General features: G+C 50.9%; 1 protein-coding gene across 1 annotated transcript; it reads left to right on the top strand.

Moving 5' to 3' along the window:
• The first annotated feature begins 366 nt into the window (after nt 1-366).
• On the top strand, nt 367-1605 carry LOC149326552 (uncharacterized). Its single transcript, XM_089564612.1, has one exon. The coding sequence runs from the start codon at nt 367-369 to the stop codon at nt 1603-1605; it is 1239 nt and encodes a 412-aa protein (XP_089420738.1).
• The last annotated feature ends 14256 nt before the right edge of the window (nt 1606-15861 follow it).

The raw sequence follows: 15861 nt of genomic DNA, 5'->3' as shown, positions 1-15861 counted from the left end.
TTGGAGTAGGGCAGTCTCCTGGCCCCCTACCCGTCCCTCCCCTGCCGAAACCGCCCTACAGCAGCAAGTAGAGAAGCTCAGGCGCCAGAATCAAATTTTAGTGCGCAAAATTCAAGAATTAGAGGCGAAACAGACCGGGTCATCCGAACCAATGCAGGAAGCTGAGCCAGATGACGAGGATGACGGATCATCCGTAACATCTTGCCTTACTAGCGTCTCGCGGAAGACCGGAGACACGGTAGTTGGATCAGTTTCCACTGCTGGTCGCATCAGCGGCCTCGAGGCACTGCAGCGCCAAACAGAGCAACTGCAGGAGCAAGTGGCGGCCCTCCCGAATCAAGTGGACACGGCGGCACCGTCGTGACTATGTCACCCAACGTACTGTTGTATGTGCAGGTGTTCTTCGCGAGCATCAACGTCGTTTTTGGAGGAACAACAGCTATCTGGGACGATGGTCGCTGTCGGCTTCGCAGCAGCGTCAACGCTTCTCCGGGCTTCCGCACGGACAGCGATTACACCGGACCGTTCATGGAAAACCGCACCACGCTGCCGCCGCCGCCGCCGCCGCCGCCGCCGCACGTGGATGCCGCCTACTGCGCACACATCTCGAGCACGATGACAACGGGAACCGCCCACAGCAAGGCTCGGCTGCTGCCTATAAATGAGAGCTCGACGACGACCAGCTTCAGTGGACACGGCGGCACCGTCGTGACTATGTCACCCAACGTACCGTTGTATGTGCAGGTCAGTCATTCGAAATATGGCTTCTATAGCGACGACCTCTGTCTTATAGTGTTGCCGTGTCCACACCTTGTGCTACACTGCTTTTTGGAGTGTTTCTCGTTGGCGGTTTTGTTATTGAAATTATCCGGCGATGTAGAGGAAAATCCCGGTCCAGTGACAGAAGAAATGTTCGCGGAACTAATCCAGAACCAAAAGGAGATTCTGTCAAAACTCACTGAGGTCCAGGTTAATCAGGCTTCCTCTGAAACAAGAATGCTTGAAATGCAAGGTCGCCTTCTTGCAACTGAAAGGAAACTAGAAACCCTGGATGATACTCAGAGCAGGCTCGCACACATTGAAACGGTTGTTGACAAGTGGGATGATGATATGTCACGCCTTGCTAAACAGGTTGATGAACTAGATAATCGTTCTCGAAGAAATAATTTGATTATTAGAGGTGTAATTGAAGACGAAAATGAAAACGAAGTGACATTGATGAAGAAAGTGACCGAAGAAATTTGTAGCGATATCCTTAGGGTGAATGTATGTTTCATTGAAAGAATCCGCAGGCTTGGCAGGTATTCACCCGAAGGAAATCGCCCGATTATCTTCAGAGTTGGGGACTATAGGGACAAAGTAAAAATTTTGAGTAATTGTACTAAACTTAAAGATTCAGGAATAAGCATTAGTGAAGATTACTCCAAACGAGTAGTGGAAATTAGGAAAAAGCTTTGGGATTCAAGTGCAGAAGAAAGAAAAGATGGCCGTAAGGGCAAACTTATCTTTGATAAACTAAAACTGAACAACGTGCTGTATGGCTGGAACGAAGTTAAGAATGAGAGATACAGAATTGCCAGCACCACCGGAAGTGGCAACAAGTGACACGATCAAAGCAAGCAGAATGAGTTTAAGATAGTGAATATAAATGCGCGGAGCATATTAAACAAATCCGACTCACTGGAAGTAATAGCTATGAAACATGAACCTGACGTTATTGTTATAACGGAGACATGGTTACATAAGAATATAAAGGACGCCGAGTTCGTGCCAGCTGGATATAAAGCATTCAGAAAGGACCGAGCAGGAAGAGGTGGTGGCGTAGCCATACTGGTCAAGCAAAATGTTTTGTGTACTGTCCTGCATCAATCGGGCGATAATGAAGCGGTATGGATCAAAACTAAGGTTACCGATCGAACCGCTTATATTGGAGCGGTATATAGACCACCAAATTCCTCACTTGACGTAATTACCAATATAAGGGAATTTATGGAAAGAAATATTAGAGGAGGAGAAGGAGTAATTCTCCTAGGCGATTTTAATTTACCGGGAATTAATTGGAGCTCCTACGCACCCGGGGAGATGGATGTGGCAAGCTGTGAACAACTTTTGGACTTGGTATTTTGTTATGATTTAGTACAAATAGTAACCGAATTCACAAGACTGTGTGATACAACATCATCTATTCTTGATTTAATTTTTGTGTCTCATGGCTTAATAAGGCACTTGAGAGATTGTCATGTTGAGGACGGATTATCAGATCATAAAATGGCAATAGCTTCATTCAATATGTCACCATCTGTCTCATCATCTGAACCAATAAGAGAGGTTTTGAATTTTCAGATCGCGGATGATGTCAGTGTGCTAGATTATCTTGAATCTTCTTTCGATGAATTCATGTACCTCTACCACTCAGAAATGAGCACTGATGCTTTGTGGAGTTTCTTTTCCAATGCCGTGACCCATTGTATCGAGCACTTTATACCAAAGAATAAAAAGAAGAGCAGGCGCAGGAATCCATGGATTAACAGAGAAATTATCCATTCGAAAAGGAAAATTCAGCGGAAACGAAGAGCATGTTCCCAAAATTGCAATGTGGGTGACACAGCCTGTATTCGCCGCATGAGACATGACTTGAAACACCAAATTAGAGAATCAAAAAACCGTTTTTTTTAATGTTACACTGAGGAAGTTTCTTTGCGAGGCACCGGCGAAATTTTGGAGGTATGTTAATCCACCAACCAAGCAACACTGTTCAAATGCTGAGGTTAACACTCAGGAAAGCACTGAACAATTCAACCTTCAGTTTTCCTCTGTTTTTACGAAGGATGATGGCACGTTGCCAGGCCATTATGACTTCTCTACCCGTCCTCCCATTTCAGATATTGTGATAACCGAAGAAGGTGTTCTGAACCTGTTACTCAATATTAACACAAAAAAAAGCCCCGGACCAGATGGTATACCTAATGAATTTTTAGTCAGATATGCTGAGTGGGTGTCTAAGTTCCTTACGAAAATATTTATTTCCTCTGTTAGCAATGGTTACTTCCCTTCCGCATGGAAACTAGCCAGAATAGTGCCAATCCATAAAACCGGCAACACTTCATACTTTAGCAATTACAGACCAATTTCTCTCACAAGTACGTGTTCTAAGCTACTAGAACATATCATGACCAAACACTTATCGAACTATTTAGAAACGTATAACTTGTTATCACCACTGCAGCATGGTTTCCGTAAAGGTTTGTCTACGATTACACAGTTAGTTGAGCTAGTTCATGATATTTCACAAACGATTAATTCCCGCGAACAGATGGACTTAATTTACCTAGATTTCGCCAAAGCTTTTGATAAAGTTTCCCACCCTAAACTTCTACTTAAAATCAATATTATGTTTAAAAATCCCAAGCTAACAACATGGTTTACTTCGTATTTAGAGTGCCGCCACCAGTACGTTGAAATAGACGGACATACATCCAGCTTATTACCGGTCTTATCTGGTGTACCACAGGGCAGTGTCCTTGGACCGCTTTTATTTCTTATTTTTATTAATGACTTGCCAAGCCTTGTTTCTGTCCCCATAAGATTATTCGCCGACGATTGTGTCATTTACAATAGAATAAATTCTCCCAGTGATCAAATGAACATACAACATAGCCTAGACAATATTACTAAATGGTGCGATGACTGGCAAATGACCATTAATCCCTCGAAATCTGTTTGTATGTCTACCACTAGGAAAAAAACTACCTTAGAATTTCCTTACCGTATTCGTGATAATGTGCTCGGAAGGGTAGATGAACACAAGTATTTGGGACTAATATTTACTAGCGACTTTAGATGGAATAGGCACGTAGAGGAAACATGCAATAAGGCCAATAAAGTGCTGTGGAGTCTGAGGCGCAACTTACATAGTACAACTCCTGAAATTAAAAACTTGGCTTATAGAACACTGGTCAGACCTATAATTGAATACGCAAAAATTGTCTGGGATCCTCACACGCAAAAAAACTGTAACAAACTAGAAAGGATTCAGAGGTTAGCCTCTCGATTCATATTTAATAAATATCTCCGAGTTCACTCCCCCTCAGAGCTGTGTCACCTTGCAGACCTTCCCAAGTTAGAATTAAGGACCAAATTCGACAGGCTCAAGTTTCTATTCCTTATTATCAGTAACGCAATTAAAATCAATAGGACCGATTATTTCGACATTCGTTCTAATGAATCATCTAGACATCGCCATAGCATGTATATTCCGCCTCCAGTAACTCGTAACGATGCATTTAAATATAGTTTCTTTCCCAGAGCAATAAAAGAATGCAACATGCTTCCCGATTCCGTAGTTCAATCTTCTTCGCTCAGTGCATTTTTGGTTAATTTAGACTCTTTTATTTATTCCGGGAGCGCGGTGTGCTAATATGACGGAGTTAAGTCCGTGTATTGTGTTTCGTGTCTTTATATAGTGTTTTACTGTGTAGATGCTCTTGAGTGTGCGTGATTATGTTTTTTGTTGCTCTCTTCTACAATGTAATAGGGCACTGTGTATACTTTTCTCGTCCTCTTTAATGACTTGTTACGTGTACAATGCGCTTGATGACAGATTTGTTGGTATTTTTGCTGTCTTTTTTTTCCTACCACTCCTGTAATGACCCTTCAAAGGGTTAACAGTATCAATAAACAAACAAACAAACAACAAACAAACAAATCATGCCAGCAGTCCGCGAGTCCTTCCAGGACATGTTCAAGGCGGCTTTAACGCAAGCACTTCCCGACCTTATGGCTCAGATCACTGACTCCGTCCTTAAAGCCGTGCAGCCCAGGGTCAGCACCCAAATTAAGAACTCCACTAGCTGCGAATCCCCTCACCTCAAACATAAGACAGCCTCCCGCCAGGCAGCGGACGAACACGGTTCAGGCTCGGCAGCCGGAGGGTCGGTGCGTCCCCCCCTTGGGGTTGCGCCGGCTCCCGGCCAGAGCTAGTCCGCTCCCCCGTAAATAAATACAACAACATGGCTAGCAGATCTAACAGGAATGCTAAAAACCTTGGAAAATTCCAGATCATCCAAAGGAACTGCTGGGGTTTCAGAGCTTGGAAAAAACGGTCACACCTCCAGCGCTACCTGCAGTCCCTAGGTGACATGCCGGCGTTCATTGCCCTGTAGGAGCCCGGCTTAGACGCTAAATTCTCTGGCTACAGCACCTTTCAGGGGGGCCCCTCTACGTGCATCCTTGTGAATAAGGCTTACATCGTGGTTCAGGTTGATTTAGACTTTAGCACCGAGCAAGAATATACAATGGTCCGGGTACTGCCTCTCAGACGCCGCGACCCGTCAATACATATCCTCAACATATACAGCCCTCCGCATAAGCCGCGCGTAAATTTCAATGAAATCTTCCTTCGCGAGATCGAAATGACAGCCTTGGCTGCCTAAATGGCCTTCAGTGATCGTTAAAGACTTCAATGCTCCCAGCCTTCACTGGGGCTACCACTTCGAAAAGGCAAGAGGACGTAAGCTGGCGGAGCTCATCTCCACCCTCAGCCTCAAGTTTCTCACGGACCCGCTGTATCCCACCCGAGTGGGGAATTCGGTAACCCGCGACACGTGTCCTGGCCTTTCTCTCGTTAAAAATGCTACAGCGGGTGCCTGGGAGAACTTAGGATATCATCTAGGGAGCGATCACTTCTTTTTCCGAATTACACTCGTGGCAAAGGCAGCGCGCAAAAATGGGGTCAGGCCAAGCTGACCGATTGGCACAAATTCCGAAATAACACTATCCCTCCCGTACTATTTTCCGTCGGCTCCGCGGAGTGGGATATCCACATATACAACATTCAGAAACAACATGTCACAACACTACAAACCATCGAAGGGATCCCCGCAGTGGACACCCACCTTCTGCATTTGTGGGAGGCGCGCCGGAGCTTAACTAAACGGTGGAAAATGCAGAAAACTAATCGGAAACTACGCGCCCGCATAGCCAAACTCACAGAGCAGGCTGCAGCGTATGCTGCCAAACTCTCAGATTCAAATTGCATGGCACACTGCGACGCCGCAGCTCATCAGATGAGCTCGAAGGGGACGTGGCGTCTCTTTCGCAGTCTAATCGACCCCACCCAAAACGAGAGGGGAGACGCAAAAGCAGCTCCGGCAGGCTCTGCAAGTGTATCAAGGTACGACGGCCCAACTTGCGGACACTCTGTGCGACAGATATCTCGGTCCTACGGAGGACCCGACTGGGCATGAGTATATGTACTCTGGCAGGCCTAATGAAACACTCGATGCACCTTTTGAGTTGCACGACCTTTAGGCGGCCTTAGCAAAAATGCGCTGCGGTACGGCTCCGGGACGGGACCAAATAACAGTGAACCTGTTGGCGAACCTACCGGACTCACCTACCTCCATTTATTAGAATACAACAACCACATCTGGGGCGGGCGTCCACTCCCTCCCGAGTAGAAAACGTCAGTTGTGACGTTGATCCTTAAAACAGGTAAGGCCGTGAATACGGACAACCTGAGGCCCATATCACTAACCTCATGTGCGGGCAAGGTAATTAAGACGATAGTACGGGATCGCCTCTTTCCATACCTGGTGAGAAAGGGCTTCTTTGCAGTCACCATGTTCGGGTTTCGCCCCTACATGTGTGCACAGGACGTCCTCCTCCAGCTCCACAGCGGTGCATTACGACCCACAACTATGCAACACAATGACAAAGCTATCCTCGCCCTTGATCTCGAAGGGGCTTTCGACAATGTTAAACACGGAAGCATCCTGGCCAACTTGAGTTCTACCGACTGTGGGGCTAGGGCCTACGCGTATGTAAGAGATTTCTTGACACAGGCCTTTCTTCGGATTCAGGACTTGGAGTACGGCCCTTACATGATGGGAACACGCGGTACCCCTCAGGGAGCGGAGCTATCACCGCTCCTGTTCAACATAGCTATAATGCGCCTCCCAAGCCAACTGACTCGGGTAGAAGGAATTCAACACGTGTTATCTGCAGATGATATTACAATTTGGATCACTCAGAGGAGCTTTGGGGACATGGAGGACCACCTTCAGCAGGCCGCTTCCATAGTCGATGCGTATGCTATAGACTGTAGGCTCCAATGTGCTCCAGCGAAATCAGAGCTTCTGCATGTCAGAGCGAACCCGAAGGATAGGACAGCAATACACATCGCTCTGTCAGGAGGTCCTGTTAGAGAAGTGGAGGAGCTCCGTTTTCTGGGCCTTTTCATTCACCACAGACTCAGACCGGACTCCACTATTGTGAAACTCAAGAGAGTAGGCGAACAGGTAGGGCGCATGATCCGCCGCGTTTCCAACAAATGGGGTGGTCTGCGGGGCAGGGACGCGCTTCGGCTCGTGTATGCCTTCGTTACTAGCCGGATCCTCTACGCCGTACCTTATCTCCCCATTACTAAGCAATACGAGGCGCGAATAGACGCCATCATCCCCAGAAAAACTAAGCGAGCCCTAGATCTCCCGGTGGCTACCTCTAATGCCAATCTCAAGGCATCGGGGGTGCTGAACTCCTACCAGCAGCTGCGGGAGGCCCAGCCCGAGAACCAATACACCCGGCTCAGGCAGACGGCCACTGGGCGCCGCCTGCTAAACCGCTTACACATCCAACACGACTGCACTCCAGAGGAGGCAAGAGCGAATCCCAGTACTGTGGCGCCACCTGCTCTGGGTCTCCCCGCTCACCCGTAACATGGACACCGACGTGCACAAAAACACACGACAAGCGCGGGCTCGGGCTCTCTAGAGACAACACGGCTTCCGACCCGGTGTATATTATGTAGAAGCAGCAGGGCCATCGCCCACGGGATTTTACACGGCCGCTGTCGTTCACCAGGAAATGCAAGTTGATGGACTCTCAGTTCGATCCCCGAATTCAATGCGAGCCGAGGAAGTAGCGATAGCGCTTGCTGCCGCCCACGCCAATTCGAGAATCATCATCACGGACTCCCGAAAAGCATGTGATCATTACTTGGCAAGGGAGATCTCCCCCTTAGCTGCTTGTATTCTAAGACAGACTGCCACTGATCCATCACCGTAAAGAATCATTGGGCTCCTGGCCACCAGGGCTAACGAGGTAATGAGGCTGCTGACGCGGCTGCCCGCGCACTTACTCACCGGGCTCCTCATTCCAGCTCTTCTGGCTCGGAGACTAACCAGCCGCTGCTGCGATTCAGGGAAGTAATAACGCATTATAGCGACAACCACTGCCTTTTCCTGGCCCTTGCAAAGGGGCTGGGTAAGACGAAGGAGTGAACTTTAAGGCGCCTGCAGACAGGCACACTACTCTGTCCTGCAATCAAAAAAATATTACGATCCTAACACGGATGGGCGATGCCCGCACTGTGGGGAGACCTGTGATATCTTCCACATGATCTGGGCATGTACTCCAAATCCCCACCTCCCCTTCCCCTACACCTTCAAGAGAGGCATGGGAGACTGCCCTCCTCAACTGCTAATTCTTGAGTCCCAAGAGGCTCTGGTGAAACGGGCGAGAGATGGGACCTCGTCATGCGGTGTCCCGGACTAGGGACGCCGACTATGTTGCGGGGCCACTCTGTGGCTCCCGAACTCTTTCACCAAATAAAAGTTTTCATCACCACCACCAGGATCTAGGATTTAGTAAATTGGAGAATTGGTTTTCGGGAAAGGAAATGGCGCAGTATCTGTCTCACATATCTCGGCGGACACGTGAACCGCGCCGTAAGGGAAGACAGGAAGGTGAGAGTGAAAGAAGAAAGAGAGGAAGAGGTGCCGTATTGGAGGATCATTAACGTGCACTGATATCACACAGCACACGGGCGCCTCTTGCGTTTCGCCTCCATCGAAACGCGGCCGCCGGGTTCGAACCCGGGTACTCCGGCTCGGTAGACGAGCGCCTTACACTGAACCACCGCGGCGGGTCTCTAGGGATTCGCCTCCATCGAAATTCGACCGCCGCGCCCGGGTCGAACCCGCGTTAGAGAGCGAAAGCTACAGCGCATCGGGCAAGTGTACGGTGCTTGGCCTCTGTAACGTTGAGTGTGTTCGGGGCACTGGATAGGCAGCGCGTCCAGCCTGCCACCCTGGCGGGTCGCAGTTACTAGTTGAACGCGAGAGTTTGCTCACCCAATGAACGCTGCAACCTATTGCGGGAGTGCAGCGTGTCTGCCTAACGTTGTCGGCGCTTACGGATGCAGCCCACATTTCTCCATCACCACACAGTGTACACTGATCCAGGGAGCCAGCTATGCGCACTTCCTTTCCGTAAATTCAAATCATCGAAGTTTAAAGCATTGGCAACGCAAACGCCAACACAATGAACGCGGGAACGTATGCACTCATTCAGTGAAATGACGCAGGCCTGCAAAGCCGAGCGTCGGCTCTACCCCCACACCGTCCCTCGCTGGACAATTAGCATCAGACACTTTGGAGGCGGCTCCAAAGAAGCCGAAAGAGAGAAAAAAAAATTATTTACACAGGAATTCGGGGCACGCCCCAGGGTCCCCGCACAACCCCACTGCACTGAAGTGCTTATGTTCCGAAGGTCCATAAGACTGGCAGCACGGCCGGTGGAGATGGTCTGCACGGCCGTGCCCTCCGAGCGCACCAAGGTCTCCCAGTCCTCCCAGGTCTTGAGGTTCTCTAGGTCCCGCGGGGGAGGGTCCACCGGGCAGAGGGAAATGATGTGGAGAGACCTTGCTTTATTTACGCTCGCGCTATCGCCAAGTCCACTCAAACCCCTCCTGTACCCTCTGCCACCACCGCAACGTCACTGTCGACCATATTGTTTTCCTCTGCCCGGCGGATCCTCCCCCGCGGGGCATGGAGCACCTTACCACTTGGGAGGCTTGGGTGGTGGTGGTGGTGAAAACTTTTATTTCGAAAAATAGAGTTTGGGGGCCACAGAGTGGCCCCGCTACATGGTCGGCGCCCCTAGTCCGGAACATCGCATTATGAGGCTCCGTCTCGCGACCGGTTTTAGGACATTATTAACATATAAGTGACGCTACGGTGGAGCAATTGCCGGCAAAATCAGCAAGGCTAATTCCACTTGTACCTTAAAACAACTCAACTCGACTCAACTCGCGCTCGTTTCACCAGAGCCCTGTGGGACTCAAGTGAGGAGCAGTTGAGGAGGACAGTCTCCCATGCCTCTGGGAAAGGGGTAGGAGAACGGGGGGGGGGGGGTATTTTTAGTACATGCCCACACCATGTGGAAGGTATCACAGGTCTCCCAACAGTGCGATCATCGCCCATCCGTGTTAGGATCGTAATATTTTATGTTTGCAGGGCAGAGTGGAGTACCTGTCTGCAGGCGTCTTATAGTTCGCTCTTCCATCTTACTAAGCCCCCTTGCTGTGTGCGGAAAAAGGAGGTGGTTTTCGCTATTATGTGTTATTATTTCCCTGAACTGCAGCAAGGACTGGTTAGTCACCGACTCAGAACAGCTGGGATGAGGACCGCGGTGAGTAAGCGCTCGGGCAGCCGCGTCAGTGGCCTGAATACCTCGTAAGCCCTGGTGGCCAGGAGCCCAAATGATTCTGTCTTGGATCTGTGGCAGTCCGTCCTAAAATACAAGCGGCTAAGGGTGTGGTGGTGGTGAAAAAGATTAATCGTGTATTAAATTTTTACTGAGAGGTGATTGGGGTAGGCCCTACTGGCCCTTTCCCCTAACAATACTAGGTGGAGCCCCTATTCCGGGGCCCCATTGGCAAGCAACGCCGCCCGCGTCCGGTGAACCAAGGCCTTTTGGGCCTTTAGGTCCTCACAGCTGAGCAGGGCCGCCTCCCAGTCCTCTCTGGTGGGGTTGGGGTTGGGGGGGATAGATGGGTTTGATTGACACGCCCAAATCATGCGGAAGGTGTCAGCCACCTGCCCAGAGAATTGGCACCTGCCATCAAAGGATGTGTTGAAATGTTTAAGTACCGCCGGGCATAGTACATAGTCAGTGCGAATTTTGATGAGGAGTCTCTCGTCAGTGCGATCCAGTCCCTTACAAGGGGCCGGGTAGCGCCGGTGCGCCTCCTTTTAGTAATCGGTGATGTGTTTGAATGTAAGTGCCAGATTGTCTGATTGGGAGTACCCTTCCAAGGACAGGGAGATAGCCCGTGCAGAGAGTGCGCGGGCGTTCTGATCGGCCTGATCGTTTCCTTGAAGTCCCTGGTGACCGGGAGCCCAAATAAGGTTACGTGGAGTTGGATCTTCGCATCGGCAGCTATATTCCTGTATGCGCCATGCAAGTGGAGGAGCCCAGCCCATCTCTGAGGTCGGACAGGCCCTTGGCGAGTCGGTGATGATGTGTTTCGACTTGGGATTAGTGAGAGCCAGAGCAATGGCAATCTCCTCCGCGTGTGTTGAATTGTAGGCTTAGAAAGTGAGCCTGTCAACTGTGTTTGTGTTGTGTACGACTGTGGCCGTGTACCACCCCTCGTGGTGTGATCCGATCACATCCACGTAACACACTTTTTGTTGGTTACCATAGTATCGCGCCAACGCTTCCGTGCGCGCCTGGTGACGCCAGCTGTGGTCTTCTCTGGACATGTGGCGGGGAAGGGGTCGGACCCGGAGAGCACGTCTTCAGGGTTCTGGCACTCTCTCCCTTTCCTCAATATGGTAGTCTTGTTTGATGTGTAGCCGATCCAAGAGGCGGCGACCGGATGTGGTCTGTGCAAAGGGGGGATCTCCCTTGCCAAGTAATGATGACATGCTTTTCGGGAGTCCGTGATGATGTATCTCGAATTGGATTGGGCGGCAGCACGCGCTATCACTATTTCCTCGGCTCGCATTGAATTTGGGTGGCTAGAATACAAGCGGGTAAGGGTGTGGTGGTGGTGAAAAAGATTTATCGTGTATTAAATTTTTACAGAGAGGTAATTGGGTTATTCCCTATAGGCCCTTTCCCCTAATAATACTAGGTGGAGCTTCTATTCCGGGGCCCCATTGGCAAGCAACGCCAACCGCGTCCGGTGAACCAAGGCCTTTTGGGTCTTTAGGTCCTGACAGCCGAACAGGGCCCCCTTCCAGTCCTCTCTGGCGGGGTTGGGGGGGATAGATGGGCTTCAATGACACGCCCAAACTATGTGGAAGGTGTCAGCCACCTCCCCACAGAATTGGCAGATGTGTTGAAATGTTTAAGTACCGCCGGGTATAGTACAGTGTCAGTGCGAATTTTGATGAGGAGTCTCTCGTCAGTGCGATTCAGTCCCTTACAAGGGGCCGGGTAGCGCCGGTGCGCCTCCTTTTAGTAATCGGGGATGTATTTGAATGTAAGTGCCAGATTGTCTTATTGGGAGTACCCTTTCAAGGGCAGGGAGATAGCCCGTGCAGAGAGTGCGCGGACTCCAAGGGCCCGGCCTAGGAAGCCACCGCCGCAGGCCGAGCTGCCGCCGTCCTGAGCCTCTGGGACATGAACGTTTGAGTGCAGTGGGACAATGCGGGGGCCCAAGGATCTACGTGTGCCAAAGTACCCTGTTGCCAAAAATTACTGTGGTTTAGCTCTGGTTAAACCTGGAGTGACCCGATAGCTACAGCAGGCCATGTGGAAATGGCTGAGTCGAACTGCAAATTCAGGCGTTCGCAGCTGTGTTTCGCTGGGCTTTCTTTATCTTCGTCCGTGGACGTGGACGCACAGTCACTACGTAATTTCCTTTCCTCAAATTCATTTTCTTTCATTACGGCCCTTCTTTCTGTTAGTTCTTGCACTCCCACTTCCTCTCTTCCTCTACAAACGTATTACTGATGTCCACCGAGATATGGGGACAGTCAGTTGCTGCGTAATTTCCTTTCTCAAATACAATTTTCATTTTATTATTACGGCCCCATTTTCATTTTCCTATTACAGCCCCTCTTCGTCTTACCTGCCGCGGTGTTTCAGTCGTAAGGCGCTCGTCTACCGAGCCGGAGTACGCGGGTGCGAACCCGACCGCGGCCGCCGCGTTTCGATGGAGGCGAAATGCGAGGCGCCCGTGTGCTGTGCGATGTCAGTGCACGTTAAAGATCCCCACGTTGTTGAAATTATTCCGGAGACCTCCACTACGGCACCTCTTTCTCTCTTTCTTCTTTCAGTCCCACCTTCCTCTTTTCCCTAACGGCGCGCTTCAGGTGTCCGCCGAGATATGTGACAGATACTGCGCCATTTCCTTTCCTCAAAAACCAATTGAGCAATTTACCTCTTCCTCTGATGGTCAACGCAGCCAGCGTCTGCCAGACGAGCGGCGCTTCAGCACCGTCATTTTTTGGCAAGAGCCACGTCTAAATTCATCGGACCTCATCAATTTTGCTCCCTTTGGATTCGGCAAGTTCATCGGCATCCGTGGACATGAATTTCATTTAGGTGGGCCCACTTTTACAAATTTTAAAGCGGGTTTTCCTTCCCGCCTCCTGCGCCGATGCTAATCCTGACGTCTGCGCCGGGTTCGGCTGCGACAGAGCCGCTTCTTTCGGCAAGATGGGAGAAACGCTTCTGAAACACGGCTATGACCCGGACGGCATGTCTTCGTCGACCATTCCCGTCACCGTGGAACCCAAATCGGCACCCGTGGATCTGATCCGCAATGGAAATCTTCTGCGTCTGCTTGAGCGCCGCTCCAGACGAAAGGCCAAGATAGCGGCGAGCGCCACGCCAACCACCGACAAGGCTGCCGCTACCAGCCAAGCTCCCGCCTCGCGAGTGGCGAAGGACTCCGGCCCAGGCCGCAATCCTGTGACCAAGCGGAGGCCCAAGCCTCTACCGAAATTCCATCAAAACGACTTTGTAATCGTCATCAACCCCCGGAAATAATTGACCATTCGGGACGCCTTTCAATACGGCGAACTCGGTGCAGCGTTCGGCGCTTTACTCGGGGTGCCTAAGGCGGCCGAGTTGAGACTCCTCCTATGCAAGGTGCAAAATTTGATCCTAGCTAGCATCCAGGACACCCACGTCGCGGACCGTCTGCTGGGAGAGTTTTCCATCAAATCGGCCAAAGGGGATGTGCCTCTCATCGGCCATCTCAAAGAACATGAAGAGGACGTCTGCTATGGAGTCATTACGGTGACCAACCAAGAGACGTCTGAGTCTCTCCAACCTTGCGTGCAATGGAGGAGCGGCACTCTACTAGATACCCTCAAATTCAGCAGGTCAAAAAAGGCCCGGCTCACCTTTGCCGGCACGGTGAGGCCTCGATTCTTACACTACAACTCTGAGATTGTCACAGTGCAGCCATATTTGCGCACTTATCCGGCTTGCAGCTTGTGTGGGACTGTCAGCCATCGGGCGGACTCTTGCCCCAACCCAACCCAAGACAAGTGTGGCCTGTGTGGACAGCAGGCACCCATAGAAGAAGAAGTGCGATCCCCTCACGAGTGTATGCCCAAATGTGCGGTTTGTGGTGGCGGCCATGCCACGAACTCGCGGGAGTGCACTGCAAAATATCGACATACCAAGCCAGCCGCCCCTAAGGGCGGGAAATCCAGCAGGACGGGTAGCCAGCCACGTCACCCAATCAGCGTCGGCAGCGATGCTTCAAAACGACCGACGCCTACCAGCGGGAAGGACGTTAAGAGCTGTCAAGTGCCACCCCCGCCCCCACACCGTGGCCAGGAGAAGCAAGCCCACTCCAAAGACAACAATGGCGCGGCCTGTTCCTGGGCGAAGGCCGTCAAAAATGGGAAACAGGTGAGCGGTTCAGGCAGGGTTGCGTCCTCCTCTCCCCTACTCCTCGCTTGGCGGCTGACGCTGAGCTCCACAACCATGTAGCTTTTCTCCGGGCGCAAAACGAGATGCTACTTGCCAAAATTGAAGCCTTAGAGGCTGAAACAACTCCCCCTCCCCCTAGTAACTCCGACACGAACGCTATGTAGAGCGAGACGGCGGCGACGCCGGCTCTGGAACCTTCCGTTGCCGAACTCGAAGCCCGTCTCAATACCAAATTTGACACCCTGTTGGAGACAGTGATGGAACGCCTGATCGCTAGAGTCATGGAGGCTATCCCGTCTATGATCGCTCAACACGTCGAGACTAACACCCGCCTTTCTCGCAGAGCCGGTCCTCTTAAGGACGTATCTGGTTGGCCCTCCAGATTATCCCGCCGAGTCAATGACTTCTACGATGACGAATACAGCTGCCCCCTTCTAGGTGCTTAGCTTCAGCCCATGGTATCTGGCTGAGGAGCAGCCTCACTTCCACCTCTCACCTCTAAATCTGAGCATGACGGGCACCTCCGGTGTAGGCGCTCCCACCTTTCCAAACAAACTTCCCCCATTACGATTACTCAATGAAACTGTAGAGGGCTCCGTTCCCGTTCCAAGCGGGCCGACCTCCGACTTTTCCTTTCAACCTTTGAGCATTTGCCCGCCGTGGTTGCCCACCAAGAGCCAGGGAAAGGCGCCGCACTAACAAATTATAGGACGTTCCAGCAGGACCCCTTGTCTTGTCTATTAGTCCATAGAAATTATACAGCTAACCAGGTCGACTTAGACATGCAACTTGAATACTCCTATGTAATGGTGACCCTTCTCCCACTCCGCAAGTAGGATCTGCCGCTACACTTACACAATCTATACTGCAATTCGAAATTGCCGAATGTATCATTCGCGGACCTTTTAGCCGCGCGCTGAGAGTTCCGGGTCGGGACCCCCTCGTCATTGTGGGCGATTTCAACGCTCCCGCTCAGGTGGGGAGTTACTGCCGTGAAGAGAAGCGGGAATGTAAGTTGAAGGAGCTTGCGTCAACGCTGGGCCTCACTGTTCAAACTGACCCCTTCCACCCAACTCGTATAGGTAACTCCGTGACTAGGGATACATGTCCGGACGTGAGCGTCACCCGCAACATTCAGCATGCAGACTGGGTCAACACCGAGGTATCCCTGGGCAGCGA

This window comes from Amblyomma mixtum, chromosome 10 (genome assembly GCF_055824585.1).
Source record: "Amblyomma mixtum isolate Tamu chromosome 10, ASM5582458v1, whole genome shotgun sequence".
Taxonomy (NCBI): Eukaryota; Metazoa; Arthropoda; class Arachnida; order Ixodida; family Ixodidae; genus Amblyomma; species Amblyomma mixtum.
This window is presented reverse-complemented; position numbering and strand designations above follow the sequence as displayed.